Genomic DNA, 21,064 nt, shown 5'->3' with positions numbered 1-21,064 from the left:
TGTGTGTTTCATGGCAGTATCTGCATTTATATATCAGTTTGTGTAATTGCATGATAGTCATTGTGAGTTTTTTTCATGTATTGTATAAGTAATTGTGTCAGTGTGTATATGCATAACGTATCATAAAGTATCTAAATCATCAGAGGATAATCATGACACTCACTCATAATCGTGACAGCAGGTTAGGGGTCTAACTGTGAGTGAGTGCAGAGAGCGACTAGGAGGTAATTTTGCCCACTAAGGACAACATAAAGGCCGTTTTTTTAGCACTGCTGGGAGGTTGCTTGGCAGAAAGAAAAAAACAAAATCCCTAACTTGAAATTCAAAACGTCAGCTCTGGAGACTAAGTGGAATGTAACGTTACAGGATCTTGCCGGGGAACCCATAACCACGCTCTAGATTGTAAGCTTTTTTGAGCAAGGCCCTCCTCACCTGTTGTTTCTGTCAATTTGTTATGTTATATGTTACTCGTTATGTCCTGTTTCCCCATTGTACAGCACTGTGGAATATGATGATGCTATAGAAAACAATAAATAAAAAGAATTGTAAGTAACCCCTTTTCAACCCAAGTGCTCTTTATAAACATGGCTTTGTCAATATAGTTTTATCATTATGAATAGTGACATCTTGTGGATACTGTATATTACTGCATTACCGTTCATGATGGCTAATTTTCTTTTATTTGTTTATTCATAACGTTATTATTGTTATTGAAGCATCAATGATTTAAACAACATCGTTTATAGGACTTACAATGTCAGAATTTTAATGACAGAAACAATATTAACAGTGATACATAGTTGACAACAGGCCCGGACTGGCCCCTGGCCTACAGTGCTCCATACTCACCCAGTCTGCTGCTCCAGAGGGTATGTCTGGCTGCACGAGAAAAATGTAAAATGATGAAACACCAATAACTTACACAACATAGATCATATGATTTACAATCTCTGAAAGAAACCAAAACAACATTAACAGACCTATACAGTAGACAGCAGGCCCGGAGTGGCCATCTGGCACAATAAGCAAACACCAGGTGGCCCACTGGCTTACAGTGCTCTATAGTCACCTGATCTGCCACTCCAGCAGCAGTGTGTAGCTACCCGGATTAGGGCTGCAACAACTAATCGATAAAATCGATAATAATCGATAATGAAATTCGTTGGCAACGAATTTCATTATCGATTAGTTGAATCTATTATTATCGATTATAAAATGAGGGTTTTTTCAGAGCAAACGCTCTGAAAAATCCCCCTCATTATATAATCCGTTTAGTCTGACTCACCGTCTCACAGCAGCAGCTCCTACTTACTCCCCCTCCCTGTAATCACTGTGACAACTGGCCCCGCCCCTTCCTTCTCCAGGCCAGAACCACATGGCTGTGACACTCATCTAACTGTAAGTATATGTACATATATATATATATATAATGTGTATGTGTGTGTATATATATATATATATATATATAATGTGTATATATGTATGTAATATATATATATATATATATATATATATTTGGGCTACTGAAAGTTAGGGGAGGTGGGGGTTAATTTAGGGGCAGTTATGGTTAGTGGGGTGTTTAGGGTTAATTTAGGGGCAGTTATGGTTAATTGGGTGTTTAGGGTTAATTTAGGGGCAGTTATGTTAATAGGGTGTTTAGGGTTAATTTAGGAGCAGCTGTGGTTAATGGGGTGTGGGGTTAATTTGAGGCAGTTGTGGTTAATGGTGTGTTTAGGGTTAATTTAGGGATGCTGTGGTTGATGGGGTCTTTAGGGTTAATTTAGGGGATGCTGTGGTTAAGGGGGTGTTAAGGGTTAATTTAGGGGCAGTTATGGTTAATGGGAAGTTTAGGGTTAATTTAGGGGAATCTAAATCCTGGGGGCAGTGAAGTGACATATCTGGGGGTATAAGGCATATGTGGGGAGGGCAGTGTGGCATGTCTGGGGAGGACGGAGTGGTGTATCAGGGTGTATAAGGCGTATCTGGGGGTAGAGTGGCATATCTGGGGGTAGAGAAGTGGCATGTCTGGGAGGCAGGGTGGCATGTCTGGGGAGGATGGAGTGGGGTATCAGGGGATATAAGGCGTATCAGGCACAGTGGCAGATGTGGGAGGCAGCGTGGAGTGGCAGATGTGGGAGGCAGCGTGGCATATGTGGGAGGCATTGTGGAGTGGCAGATGTGGGAGGCAGCATGGCGTGGCATATGTGGGGAGGGCAGGGTGGCATGTCTGGGGAGGATGGAGTGGTGTTTCAGGGGGTATAAGGCGTACCAGGCACAGTGGCATGTGGGGGGTAGAGTGGAGTGGCAGATGTGGGAGGCAGCGTGGTGTGGCATATGTGGGGAGGACAGGGTGGCATGTCTGGGGAGGATGGAGTGGTGTTTCAGGGGGTATAAGGCGTATCAGGCACAGTGGCATGGGGGTAGAGTGGAGTGGCAGATGTGGGAGGCAGCGTGGCGTGGCATATGTGGGGAGGGCAGGGTGGCATGTCTGGGGAGGATGGAGTGGTGTTTCAGGGGGTATAAGGCGTATCAGGCACAGTGGCATGTGGGGGGTAGAGTGGAGTGGCAGATGTGGGAGGCAGCGTGGCGTGGCATATGTGGGAGGCAGCGTGGAGTGGCATATGTGGGGGGGCAGCGTAGCAAGCCTGGGCTCAAATGTGCATATATTGGGGGGCTGGTTGGGAAATAAAGACAAGAAATGTATTATCAAAGTTTTTTTATTCTGCTGTTTGTATTTAACATCATTTGTTTAGTAAATTATACTAAATAAATGAAAAATTTACATTCATTTTTTTATCCGATTAATCGATTAATCGAAAAAATAATCGGCCAACTAATCGATTATTAAAATAATCGTTAGTTGCAGCCCTAACCCGGATATGGATATGCCTGGCTGCATGCTGCGTGAGAAAAAAACTAAAGTGCGGCCGCTCATATCCATACCTGGGAACTCTCCGGGTTTGACCCGGAGATTGCCGGGTGAGCACTGCTCACTTTTCCTTTAAATGGGGGTGTTTCCCGCTGCCATCAGTGGGGCCACCCACTGACATCAGTGTGCAGTCCTGGCTGAGTCCCGTGAAGGAAGCCGGAGCCCAGAAGTTCCCAGGTATGCTCATATCCAGCTGCCGTCCGCACATACATCATTAGGTGGTTAGGACAATAGCACACATTCTGTACTCTGCCTTTGGGTTTTTATCCCCCAGATGCATTACTTTGCATTTATCCACATGAAATGCCAGTTGCCACAGCTCTGACCATTTTTCCAGTTTACCTAAATCATTTGCCATTTGGCTTCTCCCTCCAGGAACATCAACCCTGTTGCAAATTTTGTGTCAGCAGCAAAAAGACATACTTTTCCATCAAGACCTTATGAAATATCACTAATAAAAATATTCAAGAGAATGGGTCCAAGCACAGATCCCTGAGGTATCCCACTGGTAACAAGACCTTGCTCTGAATATACTCCATTGACTACAACCCTCTGTTGTCTGTCACTCAGCCACTTCCTAATCCATTCAACAACATTGGGATCTAAACTCAAAGATTGCAGTTTATTGATAAGTCTTCTATGTGGCACAGTGTCAAAGGCCTTACTGAAATCCAGATACGCAATGTCTACTGCACCACCTTGAACAATTTCTTTAGTCACCCAATCAAAACAATCAATAAGATTTGTTTGGCATGATCTTCCTGAGGTTCAACAATCCTGTCCTTTATCATAGTTTCCATTCATTTCCCCACTACAGATGTAAGACTAACTGGCCTGTAGTTGCCCGACTCCTCCCTACTGCCTTTTTTTGTGAATTTCCAATCCCCTGGGATGACTCCCGTTACTAATGATTCATTAAATAAATCAGTTAATGGTTTTACTAGTACATCACCAAGCTCTTTTAATAACTTGGGGTGTATACCATCAGGCCCCATAGACTTACTTGTCTTTTTTGCTCCTGGAGCTTAACCTAGTGCATGTGGTGCACCCTCAGGAAACATTTCCCTAAATACCGTGCGGTTGTTTACCTGAGGTAAAGTATTTCTATGAATGGATATTTTGCAATGTGCAGATATTAGATTGGATCCTGGCAAGTAAGAAAGCAGCTTTTGCAATAGTTGTAATAACTCCAAGAATTTGCTACCACACGCCCAGTATTGCAGTTAAATGAGTAAGGTGACTCTATATTTGTGTTTGGAGGCCATGCAATGTCTACGGTTTTACAGCTCATTCAGGCTGAAGCTCAATGCGTCCTAGTGGTTGCCGTGCCAACAGTTCGCGGCACTCCCGGTGTCTAACCAACTCATCTCCTCTGGGCACAAACAGTACATTCAGTTTTCCTATTGGCTAACGCGAGCATCAGTTGCCTCTTACAGGGTAGTGCATAGCAGCCGCTCGATATCAGACTGGGATTGGTGAGCTGCAGCCGCAGCCGACCATCAACTCTTTCAGCGATTGGCCAATTCTCCTCTCACTCACTAAATGACTGTAAGGCTGGATATTACGCATGCGCAGTCGCCGTAACCGTGCTGTTGGTCCTAGGTTTCGGGAGGCTCATCTACCCTCATCAAGGCTGTGAGGGGTGTCTCGGTTTAGCAGCTGACCCCGGGACGTTCTGGTGCTTATTTACTACGTGGCTTTAATCACCAGACAGCAACGAAGATGCCGGTAAGGGCAGAATGGTGTGAGCTTCGCCTTGTTGCTAAGGGTGGGGAACGTGGTTTATATCATTCAGTGACAGAGCATCTAGTTATCTAAGCGGCCTCCCTACCCAGTACCCAGTCATATAGGCAATCATGCCTCCTCTGCATCAGTGCATAGGACTGTATGTATTTGATTCCTAGAGGATTGTCACTGAAAGGGTTAACCCAGATGGCTCCTGTCATTGTGTGTTTGTATCATGTCTGTGCCATGTATGGTGCAGATGTCCCCTGAGAGATACAGGCAGTGATACAATCACCGGTGGACTGGATTTATAGATGTCATGCTGTGAATCTCTGCCGATCTCCGCTCTGATCTGCTAAATATCGTTTAACTTGTTACAGTTTATTGGGCCTTCATACAAAAAAAAAGTAAAGCTACATCAGCTTTCAAGACCGCTGAGGTCTCTTCTTCAGGTTCGTTTCATCTTAAGAAGAGACCCCCGAGGGTCAATTAAATAAGAGAACATTACTCCATACAGTGTGTTGCGTGATGTAGAAACATGGCATTTGACAGCAGACCTTAATCAGTCCTTGGTCTTGTCATGGATTCTGGGTAGCTTTACGCTTGTCGCATGTATGTTTAAATTCCCTCACATATCGAACAACCTCTAAGTAAAGTATAACCTTCTTACATTCCATCTACACCTCTGACCCTCTAGTTTTAGATTGTGACCTCTGGTTCTAACATTTTACCTCCCTTATAAAATAAGCTTTAAAAACAAATCCATAAGCCAGAAAATGTATTTTCAACAAATGGGCATCTTCTTCAGATGGTAAATAAAGTTTATGGAAAATATGCGCTTGGACCCAGATCTTAAGTACGGTAAATACTACCCTTTGGGACTATTTATGTTTTTAATGTAAGAGGGTAGGCTGAAGTTATGGAATGGGCTTTCTTTTTTGCGAGACCCCTGTGGATCTGAAGAGAGGTAGAGGTGTTCTGAGAACCAGAACAGAAGCGATACGTAAAGTTTGATTGTTGCTTTTAGGTCATTATAAATCATCCTCATCAATTGAATTTTGAAATAATTGCTGTGAGTCTTTAGTCCGTCCAGGTTGGGCCAGAACTTCATCTTATGGTTGGTGTTATCGTATAAAAATAAGCAACATACATTTACTTAAAACCTATTTTTGTATTATACCATTGGGCCCACAATCTGAGAAGACATTCAAGGGCCCATATAGCCCCACCAACAAAGAATGCATATTGAAGTAGCTCCCTTTAGAAGCAGGCCCGGGGTGGCCATCTGACAAGGTAGGCCAATGACTAGCAGCAACCCATACTTCCCAGATCTGCTGCTCCAGTGGCACATTGGGTGCTGCATTGTGTGGCCCTACGTATCCAGTCGTCAACTGCTGGCCTGAGAGTGGCAGGGCCACCTAGTCATCCCTGTTCAGGATGTTACTTCATGGGGCTTTTGTCTTCTGGGTCAACCCCAAGGTTGAACTTGTTCGACTTTTTTTTTCCAACTTGAATCACTATGTCATGAAAAACACTGCAGAATGTGTTACTTTAAATAGTAAGTATATACAGGTTGAGTATCCCCGATACAAAATGTTTTTTTTAGTTATGGGATACTCATGAAAAGAGGTGTCTGACCTCTCGTGTAGTCAGTGGATCCTTTCCCCTCCATTGTTGAGGCTTCTCCCCTCCAAAAGTGCTCTGTGTTATACCGTCTAGAGTTTTAGGTGAAGCCATATCTGCTTCCTTACGTTTCTGAAAAGCAGATCGAGGTAGAAACGATGTTATGTTGGTAATGAATGATAGTAGTTGTGATTACTGTTAACTTCTATTCCGCAGATTAACAAAGCAGACAAGCCGGAGTCCTGCGATAACGTAAAAGTTGTGGTACGATGCCGTCCCCTGAACGAGCGAGAGAAAGTTATGGGCAGCAAGATGGCAGTAAATGTGGATGAAATGAGAGGGACCATTGCTGTTCATAAAGTGGACTCCATGAATGAACCGCCGAAGACTTTTACATTTGACACAGTGTTTGGACCAGACAGCAAACAGCTGGATGTTTACAACTTAACAGCCAGACCTATCATTGACTCAGTACTGGAAGGTTACAATGGTATGCATGCGTCGTCCTAAGAAACGACGGGGCCCTGGAACGAAAATTGCTCCGGGGGCCCCCAACGTCAACAGCTAGTCTGTGCCATTACTGCCCCCAAACAAATTGTGGCTTGGATTCAAAATGCTTTAGCCATGCAGATAATTGACTAGAACTTTCAGTAAACGCCCATTATTAACTAAAATTATAGGATGCCAGGCTATGGAGGTGCTGCACATTATGGCTTGCACTGTTTTGGTTACAGTTAGGTGAACTATACGGCATTGGATAGAGTTAAACGCAATGTTATTGCCGGCCATGTCTTAACAGTCATGCGTCAATGCTGGATGAATTGAACTGTATTAACAGCCCGTTCTACACTGTAGTCAGGGATGGACACTGAAAATCTGTCCATTTTGCCATTGGAATATAAACAAAGCAGCAGTATTGGCACTCATACATGGACAGCATCCCCCATGCCTTTTAGGAACTGAGACAATCAGTACAATGATGTTCTTTGTCAATGTGGTCTGCATATTGCTGAATAGAGTATTTATTATAAGCCTTGGGTTTTATCCATTGTTGTTCAGCAATTTGGCAGCATTTCCCAAAAGTGTTCATTATCTAGGACACTGCCTTTTTTTGTTTAGTAATTAGTGCTTTCCCTAAAATTCAGTTAACCCCCCCCCCCCGCTAATGGATGTTGTTGTCAGTAGATAGATCAGCAGATATGCACATTGCATTTTACTTGTGAAACACAATAGGATGTATTCACTAAAGGAGAGTTGTGGTTTCAACTCCCTGGCTTTACTGTTTTTCTAGAAAGAAGGGGTCAGGGAACTTTGAAGAAATCTCACTAATCAAACTAGACATTACAGGGTCAGCCAACCTCTTCCTGGAGATTTAAGGAGCTGGAACCTCAACTCTGCTGCCGACTCTTACTTTAATGAATAGACCCCAAATAGTATATTCACTAACCCAGAATTAAACAAAAGCCAATCTCTAGGAATTCACTATTTGCCGAGCAACCAATGCCGTGCAGCAAGTATTTCAGTAGTCTGCGGTCTTGCGGAGACACAGTTTTTTTTTTTTTATTCTGTAGGACTCAACATTGGCACAGAGGAACAGATATCCACAAATAAAAACACTTAATTTGGAACGATTTCACCTTACTCCGGCACTGTTATTTTATGTATGTGAATGAGTCATGGTACTGGCACGGTTCCTTTAGATGATATCACATATGAAATAACATTTTAATGAATCAACATGTCTAGCAATAGTTAAATTGTTTATTTAAAAAAAATCATGTATATTATAGTATTCAACTTTTTTGCAGGTTTCCTTTTTTTATATTTTTTGACAGTTGTTAATGAATAGTGTGGATGATTTTTTAAAAATGTTTTATCTAATGTTTTTTTTTTCTTTCTGAATAAAAATGTTCCTGAGGACAACGCAGAAGACCACTAGTGGTCTTGTATGTGTTCCCTTTACTATACATACTGCTTAGTTAACACTTAATTCTGTGTTCAGGGACCATATTTGCATATGGACAGACTGGAACGGGGAAGACCTTTACTATGGAGGGAGTTCGAGCTGTTCCGGAGCTGAGAGGCATCATACCCAACTCTTTCGCCCACGTATTTGGACATATTGCTAAAGCCGAGGGAGATACAAGGTAAGCAAGGGGTCACCATGTATCGGTTGCACAATTGTGTATTAATTAGGCATGATCGCTAGAGACTCCGACTGATCAAAATATGTAGGCACTTTCCTTATTTTTAGTTAGTAAATATTTTAATGTATTTTTGGGCATCTCCTTTCTTACACGTGCCTGGCACGTCACAGAACTGCATCCCCTTAACGATTATTGACGTGTCTGGCACGCCATGGGGTTAAAAGAGTTTAGACAGCTGCGGGGGCCTGGTCTGATTGCTCCCCAGAGTGACAACATGCGCCATATACAATATGGTGGCGACTCCGAAAACACACCCCAGGACGCGCTGCGACCGCTGCGCACCATAGCGAGAGATGTTGTCTCTCTAACGCCCGCTAAAACATCAACAGATTCCCAAGAGGGTCTGTCCCCTGCAGGTAGAATACAGGTATTGCATATAACCATGGAAGTCAGTGGAAGTAAAGGGAGGGCATATGTGATAGAAACATTAATAAACTTAAAAGGATTTAACAGGCACAGGAGGGACGTTTATTTCAGGAGAGAAATGACCATAAGCTAAAACAGCCTTCCATCATAAGTGGCAGAGGCTTAAACATAAAGCTACTAAGAGAAAAAGGGATCACTCAAGAGAAATCGCATGTTTCGCTAAAGTAATCAAGCCCTAACTAGCTGCGCTGGAGAAAAAAAAGATCGAATCCTGTCTATGCTTTAAAACATAACCTTTATTGATTAGTGTAATGAAGTAAACTAGTTTGATTAGTGTAGTATTTTAGTACACTAATCAATGAAGGTTGTGTTTTGAAGCATAAACAGGATTTTATCTTCTCTTTTTTTCCCCCCAGTAAAACATAGCATTATCCTGAATCTGACAAGACCAAGGACTGATTAATGCCGGAGTCTCTACATCAGGAAGAATGTTTCTTATCTGCCATCAAATTCCTTGCTTCTAACTAACAGTTTTTCGTATACTTTAATTTTCTGCGTACCGTACGCCACCAGTCTTACTGCACTTGGGTTTGCATTTGAACATTTTTCTATTTATTGACCATTTGCTTGAAGTCGCCCAAAGGGTTCATTCAAATCTTTTGTTTCTTTGAAAGTTCATTTTAAGGAAGCAAGGAGATAATTATTATTTTGTTTCAATATATAGGCTATATTCCTTCAAAATATACAAGCTAGGAAAGTGAAAGGTCCGCTTTGATAAATGCCGAACATTGTGTTCATTGAATATTCTCTTTGTTTTTGTAGATTTTTGGTCAGAGTATCTTATTTGGAAATATATAATGAAGAAGTACGAGACTTGCTTGGGAAGGATCAAAACCAAAGACTGGAGGTGAATCCATTTAAATGTGAACTAAGGTCACTAAATAGTTATCGTTTTAATGTAATTAGAATGGTGTAATAATTGGACATGTCATTGTCATGTAAGATCAAGTCTTCTCCATACTAACCATGAAGTAAATTGCTACTGAAGGCCCTATTGTTGGAAGTTGCATCATTATGTTGGAAAGATGAAGGTCTGGGTTTCCAACAGAAAGGCCAATTACCTTTTTATGAATAGTCTTACATACATGTTTACACGAGTGAGTAGGGTAAATCATTATAAACCATTTACAATTAGTAATACAAGTTTTTTTGCATTCACTTTATTTGGCAAGTTCTTTGTCTGTCCACTAGGGGGACCTATTCTTTCACGAATATTGGAACCATTAAAGTCACAGGTGGCTTTTTTACCTGTAAAAGAGTTGGGAGGGAGCTTGAGGTGGCATTGAGGGTATGGAGGAACAGGAAGCAGAGCATAGGAGAAGTCGTAGCAGCCCCACAATGACAAGAATAATTTTGCCCTGTATATATACTTTTGAATTCTTTGCATATTGTATGTGTATAATGTTTAATAACAAATTGCATCTCCTACGAACACATCTACTTACAAATAATACAAAAATCTGTATCCTCAATGTTGGGATATAAATTATACCAACAGTGTTTCGCCTCATGTCTTGGCGTTCATCGTCACAAACTGTCTTTCAGGTGAAAGAGAGGCCTGATGTGGGCGTTTACATCAAGGACTTGTCTGGCTATGTGGTGAACAATGCAGATGATATGGACAGGATCATGACCTTAGGGCACAAAAATCGTAAGTGCTTGCGCTAAATGGTTCTGATCTGGTGTAAAATATTCACATGGGAATCATGTACTCTGCAAAATGTTTTATTTGGTCAAGGAAATAATACCTGATCTCAGTGGAACATGATATTTGTATTGGGGGGGTAATTCTAGAATAATGTACCATGTGCAGGCCCTGTATAGTCAGGCCCTGTATTGCCACAATGATGCCATGTTCCTAGTTGACCTGAAGAGCTTACAGTCTACAGGTCCTAACTAATTTAAAAAATGCAAAATATTCAGTGTTATGTCTCTCGTAATGCACCACCAAAGAGATGACAGGAGCAGTAGATTTAAGTTAAGAATTCTAATTAAAGAAGCATGAAGGTTGTAATTGTTTAGTATTTGTTTTTTTGATGTTTTTTCTTAGGTTCTGTTGGTGCTACAAATATGAATGAACACAGTTCACGATCTCACGCAATCTTTACAATTACTATTGAATGCAGCGAGAAAGGTGCAGATGGAAACATCCATGTCCGCATGGGGAAACTTCATCTTGTAGACCTTGCGGTAAGACTTCCTTCTTTAAGTAAAATGTTTAATTAAATTTTGATTTATCTCTCACTTCTGGAAAGGCTCTTGGCATTGACAACTCTCCATGCTTTTCAGGGATCAGAAAGACAAGGAAAGACCGGAGCGACTGGACAAAGACTAAAAGAAGCCACAAAAATTAACCTCTCTCTTTCCACACTGGGCAATGTCATATCTGCTTTGGTTGATGGGAAAAGTACTCATGTACCATACAGGAACTCCAAGCTCACTAGACTGCTTCAGGACTCACTGGGTGGAAACTCCAAGACTATGATGGTAGGCGTCGTACTACTGATTGCTGTTAGATTCCCACAGCGGAATAAGTTGTTGTTTTTCCATGGTAAATGATGCACAGTTTATTCCTATTAGATGAGCTCAGTGTCTTTCTTACCACTTCAGATAGATCAGTTAAATGTTTGGGACTAACTCAGACTTAAACAATATGCCTTTGGTGATAAAACATGTATATGATAAATAGCCGCCCTAGCCAAAAGCAAAACGGTATCGTGATCTAAATCGTTGCTGTCAAGGAATGCGGAACGGCCAAGCCTGCATTTATTTAAATCTACACGCTTTTTCTCTTGGTATCTTATAGAAAATCCATTGATTTTCTTTTAATAGATAAATATCAGAATTTAGCTATGCATGTATTGCACAATTAACACATCGAGCTTGGATCCACTCATTTCCTTTTTTTCCCAGTGTGCAAATATCGGCCCGGCGGATTATAATTACGATGAAACGATCAGCACTTTAAGATATGCAAACAGAGCCAAAAATATAAAGAACAAAGCTAGAATCAACGAGGATCCCAAGGATGCTCTGTTACGTCAGTTTCAAAAAGAAATCGAGGAACTCAAGAAGAAGCTCGAGGAAGGTAAGCAGTGTGGATAGCATGCCTGATAGAATTCAGAAGTGGGAATGTAGGAAACGTAATGGTTCTGACTCTCCAATGTTCTGTATCTAGGGGAGGAGATTTCTGGCTCTGATGAAAGTGGTTCAGATGAAGATGATGATGAAGATGGAGAATTTGGTGAGGATGGAGAAAAGAAGAAGAAGAGGCGAGGTAAGCTTAACAGTGTCCCCAGGTAGCAGCGTGAACGGACCTGTGTATCCCTGATTCGCTACTACTATAAATAAAATAATGTTCAGCTTTACCCTCTGTAAACAGTTTGTATATTTATCACATACAAAATATGTGCATAGGTAATGACAAGTACCGATGCAGTGTTGGTCCTGGATACATTTCATTGAATCTCGATCCTCAAATTGGGTGGAAAAAGGTAGTAAAACACTTTTTTTCCTCCGGTTAAACCACTGAATTTCCCTCTCTTCTCAAATATTATATTTTACGTTAGAAATATATAATGGTGTTTACAGATGAGAAAATGCACCCACCTTGCATGTGTATGTGGGGAAAAGTATTTTGGTGCTCATGATTTACTGATTATTTCTCCCCATTAAGTATTGCCTCTCTGTTATGTGACTGTTTTCAGACGGTGGGTTTAAGAGAAAGGAGAGAGTGTCATGAATGCGATCAGATCTATTCTCTCTCTCGTGACGTACCTCAGCTTTCCGGGGGTAAAATGGTCTCCTTTAAAGTAACTCCCAAACAGTTACACTGATTGACAACCAGGAAGTCCAAACAATTCGTAATTCCGATAAAATAATTTTGATCTATTGAAAGATGTGACGGGGTCGTCTTAATCTCTTCCCATTAACAGTCACAACAATAATGCACAGCGTGTAATATCTTACAAATAGATATATCTGATAGATTGAATTTACTGAGTATTATCCGTGTGTCACTCGGGAACACTGTGCATACTGTATGGCTGTTCAGGGCAGTCCCAGCAGTATTGTCACCATGTCTGTCTCTTCACGATGTGTGTTTTCCATGCTGTTTTCCGGGGCTGTCTCTTATTCCAGGCAGTAGCAGCAGCAGCAGCAGCTCTGACTCCACAGTAATAGAGAGACCGGTGGATAAGCACCTGCCTAGTGAGTGGCAGATTCCTACGGCTTCCCGTGTCCTGTGCTCCCCGTTCGGTTGCTGCACTGCTACCTGCGATCAAAGCGGTTCCAACATCCCGATGCATGTTTTTTTTGCAGAAATTCTTTCGTTTCACATTCCAGCGCATTTTGGATGCTTTGCCGTTAAAGATTTGAAATGCTTTTTGGTTGATGCACATACACTCAAAGCACCCCCAAAAAATGCTTGATGCGGTTTCCTTATTTGGGTTTACTTTTTCTTGTGTGCTGTGATATTCGTTGAACTATACGGTTTTGTGAACAAGTATTGATTGCCCCCATGTTTTATTTTCTGTATTGTTGCATATGTTTGACGCTCAAAGTTTTGAAAACATAAACCAAATCCTCCTATGAGATAAAAGGGAATCTGAGTAAGAATACAATAATAATTCTGGTGCTTATGTATTTTCCGATGCCCCCAATGCTGTGGAGGGATTTTTGCCCAGTCTTCAGCCATTTCTTCAGCCGTTTTGAGTTAGACTTGCTTGCAGGTTTTTTGATCAATGTCTTGCTGCAGGACCCAGTTGTGCGTCATACGATGGACAGATAACTTAACATTCTCCCGGAGAATTCATGGTCCAAGGTTTCCAATCATGAATCCGGGGTCCCGTTTTGACAAAAAAAGTTGCACCTTTGACTCTGTTTATGGGAAGTTGTCCCACGACTGAATGAACATCCAATGTTTTTTGGCAATCTAGACATCTGGGTTTTTTGTAGGGAGTAGTGGCTTCTACTTTTCCACAAATTATGTTTGCCCATTCTTTGTGATGGTGGAGACACAGGCCTGCAGATCCATGGATGTTGGTCTGTGGTCTTTTGTAATTTTGGATGGTTTTATGCTTTGCGCTTTGATAGATTTTGGTATGATGGCCAGATCCTGTTACAAGCATTCTCTATCGTTCCAATCTTTCTCCAGGTTGCCATGCGTCAACAATTGTTCAGGAATGTCTTCTGCATGTGGCATGATGTGGCTTAGGAACCTTTAGCAAGGACCAAAGTAGACAGAAATGCATCGGACAGGGCTACCCCAAATAATAAACACCTCATGTGGGTGACTAACTGTTCTTGTACCTGAAGATTTGTGTTTGATTATCTGTCACAGCAAACAATGGCGTTGGTGTCATTGTTGTACTCAGATTCCCTCTTTTTACTACAACTGAACTCTCCACGGTCAATGTGAAACTATGCAATAATGCAGAACATGAGACAGGGGAAATGTCCTTTTTTTTCCACACAGCTCCATACCTGAAGTAAAAGGTGCGGAAGAGTTTTGTAACACGTGAACCTACTTTGTCATGGTGTAGTCATATCAATACAATGTATATCTAAACTGGGTAAACTTACATTGGCCTAAACCCAACATCTTACCTTTCTAGCATTTTTAAAAAAATATTGACATTAGGCCGCTTTGCATTATCTAGTAATAAAATGCACCTTTCTGTGAACCTGCCTTTCATTGGTGGCATTTAATGGAAATCTTGTTGCTTTGATTGGGCATCTGTTAAGAAGTCCCTCCACCCATCATGCTTCTGGTGGGACGTTCTTGCTTAGGTGTCCTACAAAGGCAGTATTACCACATAGAAGCAGATAAGTAGCTTTTAAGGCTTATTGGACTTGGATACCAATTCAGATAAGATTGTGAAATTGAGACCTTTCACAATGTACTTTTAGTTGGAATTGGATGGCCTTTTATGAAACTTCTGGTTTTGCGTGCCATAGAATAACCTTTCCTAAAACCTTTCTTTTAAGTGCAATTTATTCATGAAATACCACTGCTTTTATAGAGAGACTGTGAGAATTGAGTGATATTCCTTAAACCCCCAAATTAGTTGTTTGCTAATTTAAAACTATAGGTCTGATTCAAGACATCCATATGTTCTCGGCTATTATATGGGTAACAGCGTGCTATCATTTACACATTTTCTTTCCATAGACTTCAATGACCCAAACGCCAATCCCTGCTTCCTTTTCTCCTTCTTCTCCACTGCATGCCCTTTCCTATGCCATTTGGTCAAATTAGGAATAAGATCATTCCCGATTTAAAGCATTTTATAAAGTTATTGTTAATAGTTGATCATGAGTAGTTGTTGCTTACTTATTAGTAGTCAACTACTTCTTAGTTTGGCTGCTCTTTCACGGTTTCACGTGGCACGTATTGGGAAGAGGTAAAACATACATTATTTGGTTCACCAAAATATATGATCCAAATGTAGTGGCATGTCCGCTGTTTGACAATTCTAAAGATAACTTCTCCAACGCTGCCTTCCATGTAGTCCTTTAACACCTCATCGTTTTTGTACACTAACCCTAAAGCCTTGGCCGCTCGTTTTTGCATACTTTTATCGACATTATAGGATTTTTGCGGAGTGATATAACATTGTCTTTCTCCTCTCTTCATGCCAATGCTGCCCACCTGCGATTTTATTGCTTCACCCACTTAATGCAAGAACAAGCAGGTTGGTGTTATGGGTTTGATCTCGGCGTAATTAAGCTGGAAGGTGATCTTTGGTGTGATGATATCATGACTTTCAGGAGATGAACAATGTTTACATTAGCAGGAGTGGCAAAATGATTTACTACTTTTACTAATTGTGTTCTTTTCCCCCAGCTGTGTCTGATAGCTATGTATCTTGACTGCATGAACAAGCCGAACTCTTAATCTCAATGAAAAGATTTCTGGGATTATTAGGACTAACTCCTGTTTCATTAACTTGTTTTTTTTTTTATGTGTGTATTTGTTGGTTTGTGGATGCTAATCTTGTTAAGCAGTATAGTTGCTGCTTGCACAGGTTGTAATGAACTGCTCTTTTACGTAAGTTTTCTTTTTACAAAACTTGTCTCTGGCTCTTTTCAAAAGCGCTACCAGCGAATGTTTTCTAGTTATTGCTTTTACTGAATTCTGAGGACTACATAAGCATGTGAAATGTTGTCACAGGCAAAAAGAAGGTGTCTGCTGATAAGATGGTAGAGATGCAAGCAAGGATTGACGAGGAAAGGAGGGCACTTGAAGCAAAACTTGACATGGAAGAAGAAGAAAGAAACAAAGCAAGAGCAGAGCTGGAACGGAGGGAGAAAGATTTACTTAAGGCACAGTAAGTAATGGGAATTGATATTCTGTAGTCTTTCATAATACACGGGCACTTGGTGCTTACTTGTAAAGGTGTAGTGATTACACATTCGCATTGTCCTGTGCCACCTGCCAGACCGTAACCTATGTCTGCAAAGATAGAACAAACAAGCCCACACACAACGAGGAAAGTGTCGGTTGGCTCACAAAACATTAGTGTTTTGTGTAAAGGCATAAATGAATATGATCTGGTTATAGATGATGACCCACGATGACTACAGAAATAATTATTAACATACCTTGTCTTTAATAAGTCTATATATTATTTTTTTTAGATATTCAGGGTGCACCAGCATATTTCTGTTGGATGTTTGTAAGAATCCAGACTCTTCTTTTCAGATTCTAACAAATGTATTAGAATTGTGCTTGGAATTAAGAAATTGTATCCTCCTTCTGCAGGCAAGAACATCAGTCACTTCTTGAGAAATTGTCTGCATTGGAGAAGAAGGTTATTGTTGGAGGCGTAGACCTGCTAGCAAAAGCCGAGGAACAAGAGAAGCTTCTGGATGAATCTAATTTGGAGCTCGAAGAACGTAGAAAAAGAGCTGAGAAACTTCGGAAAGAGCTAGAGGAAAAAGAGGTATTGTCCAGTTTACTTTCTAAGCATTGGAAAATTATAGAAGGTGCAATTAAGTGATATTTTTGGTCTACTGAAGGGTCATTGGAGACACAGGTGTATCTTCCCCTCTGGTTCTCCTACCCACTTTTTGTGGGACCTCAAGTGAGTACTAATGTGAGATAGCAAGGCCATGAAAGATTCTTAATACCTCACACTAAACTACCAGTCTAGTACCCACAGCATGTGAACATGTGCTGTGTTCAAAGTCAGTTGTCCTAACTCTTAGTGGTATTTCTAATTAAAGTATCACTAGTAGCACTATATGAAATAGTTTATCTATTAAAACTCATCTCCAATCCCAAAATGGGACCGTACATAAAGCCAGTACACCTCTATTCATTCTTGACAGCACGAGGCTCTACCGGTATACTTCCTTTCACCTTTGCAAACACAAATGGAGTAACTGGAGCTCTGATTTTTGAGTTTGAAATTAAAGTCCAACTAATATCACTTGCATTAAAACAAGATTGTACGTTGTCATTCTAGTAATCTGCCAGTTAGCCACTCTACTACTCGTTTCTTTTATTATCGTACAGCAAGAACGTTTGGATATTGAAGAGAAGTACACAAGCTTGCAAGAGGAAGCCCAGGGTAAAACCAAAAAGCTCAAGAAAGTATGGACAATGCTAATGGCAGCAAAGTCTGAGGTTGGTTATTTTTTACGTTTTTTTTATTAATCTTTGATCAAACCTATGGCAACAGAATATTTTTTTTTTACAATCTATCGGCTGCCAGAAATGAATATAAAATCCCCCTATGTAGCCGATGCTTTCTCTAGAAGACACTGATGTCCTTGATGTAAAATGAAATTTCAAGCAAAAGGGGACATCAGAATCTTTATACTAATATGAGGAACCTTCCCATTTCAATAACCATCAGATAGAAAGCATTACAAGAACGCTTTAAAAACATGGTTAACATTCTCTAAGGCATTGATTGAGCTTCCATAGAGAAAGGTACAGTCTTTATGTGGTCCTAACATTGTGGACCAGTCCTAGTTCTTTGCTTTAAAGTCCCCATACATTCCAAATTTTTTTTTTTCATGTATATTAAATGAAACTTCTAATGCGTTTTTAAACTAATAGTTGATTTCTTATGGTTTATTTGCCTACTAGATGGCTGATCTTCAACAGGAGCATCAAAGGGAAATTGAAGGTTTATTGGAGAACATAAGGCAACTTAGCCGAGAGCTACGACTTCAGTTTATTATAATTGATAGCTTTATTCCTCAAGAGTATCAGGTAAATATCCCTGTTGAAACTTGGGGTAGTAGACTTCACATAATATTTGCACTACTGACTGCTCTTACCCTAAATATCTCAGTTGAGTAATATTTTTTTAATGTATTTAAAAAAAAAAACCTCTTAATACTCATGCCATCTTTCATTCTTCAAGTTTCCTACAAAATGCTTTTTCTCTCCATAAATTTTAAGGAAATGATAGAAAATTATGTTCATTGGAATGAAGATATAGGCGAATGGCAGTTGGTAAGTGCATCTTTTAACTTTTATTGGGTTATAGTAAGAGTTACGAAATCCATAGTTCAATCAATCTAACGTGATCTTTTTATCTTTCTTCCTAAGAAATGCGTGGCATATACTGGCAACAACATGCGGAAGCAAACTCCTGTCCCGGACAAGAAAGAAAAGGATGTAAGACTAAATATATTCACATCCAGTCTCTCCGCCAGGAACAAGGCATAAGCATAGTGATGCTTCAAAGACTGAGACATATGTAACAAGCCCAATTATATATTTGCTAATGATATCAGTTATAATTTTTGTATATGCTTCTATGTTATTTTGGATCAACAGCAATTAACAGATATGGGAAAGGCTGAACTTGATGGACGCATGTCTTTTTTTTCAGCCTATGTAACTATATGTGTGTTACATGCACATTTGTGTGCCCCTGCATTGCTTTATAAATTTTTAATTCCTCACATGAGGCTAGAAACAAAACCAATTAATAGTTGTATTGAGGAAATAAAATGCTTGGTCAGATATTGGAATAAAGGTAGAGCAACACGTTGTTGGTATACGCCAAACATGGAATCAATGTGCTGCTGGTTTTCTAAAAATGTACACAATCTAATTTTGTATTCTTCTCACTTTCCCCTTAGCCCTTTGAAGTAGACTTGTCTCATGTATATTTGGCTTACACAGAGGAGAGTCTACGTCAGTCCCTAATGAAACTGGAGCGACCAAGAACCTCAAAAAGCAAATCAAGACCCAAAACTGGACGAAGGTGCTTCATTCATAATTATTCTTGGTTTTTACATTGATCTTAATATTTAGTATTTTATGGACATTGTATATATTAGTCCACAATCCACTTTTATTTCTGAAAATCTAAACGGTATTTCAAAAAATACACCATTTTCACTAATATGTATAATTTTTTTTTTTTTTATTAATCGTTTGTCAATATTTGTCATGACCACTTTTTTCCTTAAATACTGTTTTAACTGTGTGTGTATGTATAAATATATATATATATATATATATATATATATATATTACTTTAAACATTGTTCTTCATGGAAATCATACGAAATTTAAATGTTTACCTAGTACACTTACATTGACAAAGCGTTGCCTTTTATCAGATGCGTTTCAGTATTTAGTATAATATATTTTCTTTTTTTCTCCCCACTCAACAGGAAGCGCTCTGCCAAGCCAGAAGCTGTGATTGATTCTCTTCTTCAGTGACATTTTGCCCCGCTGATCAGGAAATCACCTGCCCAGAGGTTTAATTTAATATCTTAAACCTCGTGTTTGAGTGCAATTTCAATATTCTGATAGATCTTAAAGCATGTCAAGTTTTCCTAGTTAGGATATTTGACGAGATGCAAAAGAAACAATTTTACTCAAATTGTCTTCACGTGAGCAGCACTTTGTCCCTCGTAATTTCAGTTTAACCTTACTCTTGTTAGGAGTCTGATACCAGTATTTGTTGTGAGAAAACAAAAAATGTGAGTTTTAATGTAAAATATAAGAACTGGGATGGTTACTAGGTTAAGGGAGCTAGCAATTTCATTATTAAATGGCAGGCTTTTCATATTGTAATGTGAATACTTTGATATTTTTTCCCTCCAAAATACTTTTGTGTATGCACTGTCCCAATGTACAGATTTTTTTATGTAATTTGTTGATTTACAATATTTTTTTGAATTTTTTCTGGTACCTGTTGCATGTCTTTGCTTAAAAATGTGAAAACATAAATAAAAGCATCGTGGGCTGCTAGTTTGATGCAAACAACCAGGTTAGTATGATTATAAACATATTGTAGATTTCCCATATAGTCCCATATAGCCGCTGGTAAGATCCCTAAGTACTTATTTGGATGTATTACCTGAAGCTAAATTTCTTTCAATGCGTCTGTTGGTAAAGCCATGCCCCGCACTGATTGGTTCATTTTTTTAACCCCTTAATGACAAAGCCCGTTCATGTAAGGGCTAAAAATGCATTGTTTTCAATGGGTTTAGGGACCACCCATTGTCCTTAAGGGGTTAAATCTCTAACTGACTACGAACACTATCCCTTATAGCTGATTGAATGCCTTTTTGTTAATTGACCCTTTATCACGGCAGACGAAATGTAGAGCACTGGCCGGAATGAAAATTGTCAATAGTAGTTACAACCATGTATTATTCAATTAATGAGTTCGTGAGAGGATATTCCAAATGAGTAATTTCTTCAGTTGTTTTGCATATTTATTACACTTCAGTCTTGACCACTTCATCTGTATTGGGTTGCATCATCACTGTCTATTGTATGAACGTGCTGTACTTTATAAATAAACTGTTCAAAAGTAGCATTTTTTTTCATTACTATTGGAATGGAAACAACGTGGCCTTGATTGTTACCAGAGATACATTATTTCTGCTTATGGAACGATATGGATGTATTGAATTGTCTGATAGATATCTATCTCTGATTAACTAAACTCTAAATATTAGTCCAGGGGTGTCCAACCTGCCGCCCTCCAGCTACTGCAGCTCTTTCAGCTAAGGGGCTGGCTGAAGAGTATGGGAGATGTAGTCCTGCAGCAGCTGGAGGGCCGCAGGTTGGACACTCCTGTATTAGTCCCTTTATGATGAGCATTATTTGGTCATTTTATCTATGAAGTAGCTTGGTAAATGGTTAGAAAATGGAGTGTGTAAGGGA

General features: G+C 39.9%; 1 protein-coding gene across 1 annotated transcript; it reads left to right on the top strand.

Annotated features, from left to right (window-relative positions):
- Window positions 1-4,520: 4,520 nt before the first annotated feature.
- Window positions 4,521-20,712, top strand: KIF3A (kinesin family member 3A). Its single transcript, XM_053463327.1, has 17 exons — window positions 4,521-4,657; window positions 6,494-6,767; window positions 8,280-8,424; window positions 9,673-9,757; window positions 10,456-10,561; window positions 10,961-11,100; window positions 11,200-11,397; window positions 11,824-11,998; window positions 12,089-12,187; window positions 16,085-16,241; window positions 16,676-16,856; window positions 17,432-17,542; window positions 18,011-18,136; window positions 18,329-18,382; window positions 18,479-18,547; window positions 19,018-19,142; window positions 19,558-20,712. Exons 1-17 carry the CDS (start codon window positions 4,652-4,654, stop codon window positions 19,604-19,606), a joined length of 2,100 nt encoding a protein of 699 aa, XP_053319302.1. The 5' UTR covers window positions 4,521-4,651; the 3' UTR covers window positions 19,607-20,712.
- The last annotated feature ends 352 nt before the right edge of the window (window positions 20,713-21,064 follow it).

The sequence above is a fragment of the Spea bombifrons genome, chromosome 4, assembly GCF_027358695.1.
Source record: "Spea bombifrons isolate aSpeBom1 chromosome 4, aSpeBom1.2.pri, whole genome shotgun sequence".
Classification (NCBI taxonomy): Eukaryota; Metazoa; Chordata; class Amphibia; order Anura; family Pelobatidae; genus Spea; species Spea bombifrons.
This window is presented reverse-complemented; position numbering and strand designations above follow the sequence as displayed.

Excerpts from the sequence above, each read along its gene's own strand:
- KIF3A (XM_053463327.1), top strand. Across the intron at positions 10,562-10,960 it reads GACCTTAGGGCACAAAAATC|GTTCTGTTGGTGCTACAAAT; the intron begins GTAAGTGCTTGC and ends GTTTTTTCTTAG. Across the intron at positions 12,188-16,084 it reads AAAGAAGAAGAAGAGGCGAG|GCAAAAAGAAGGTGTCTGCT; the intron begins GTAAGCTTAACA and ends ATGTTGTCACAG.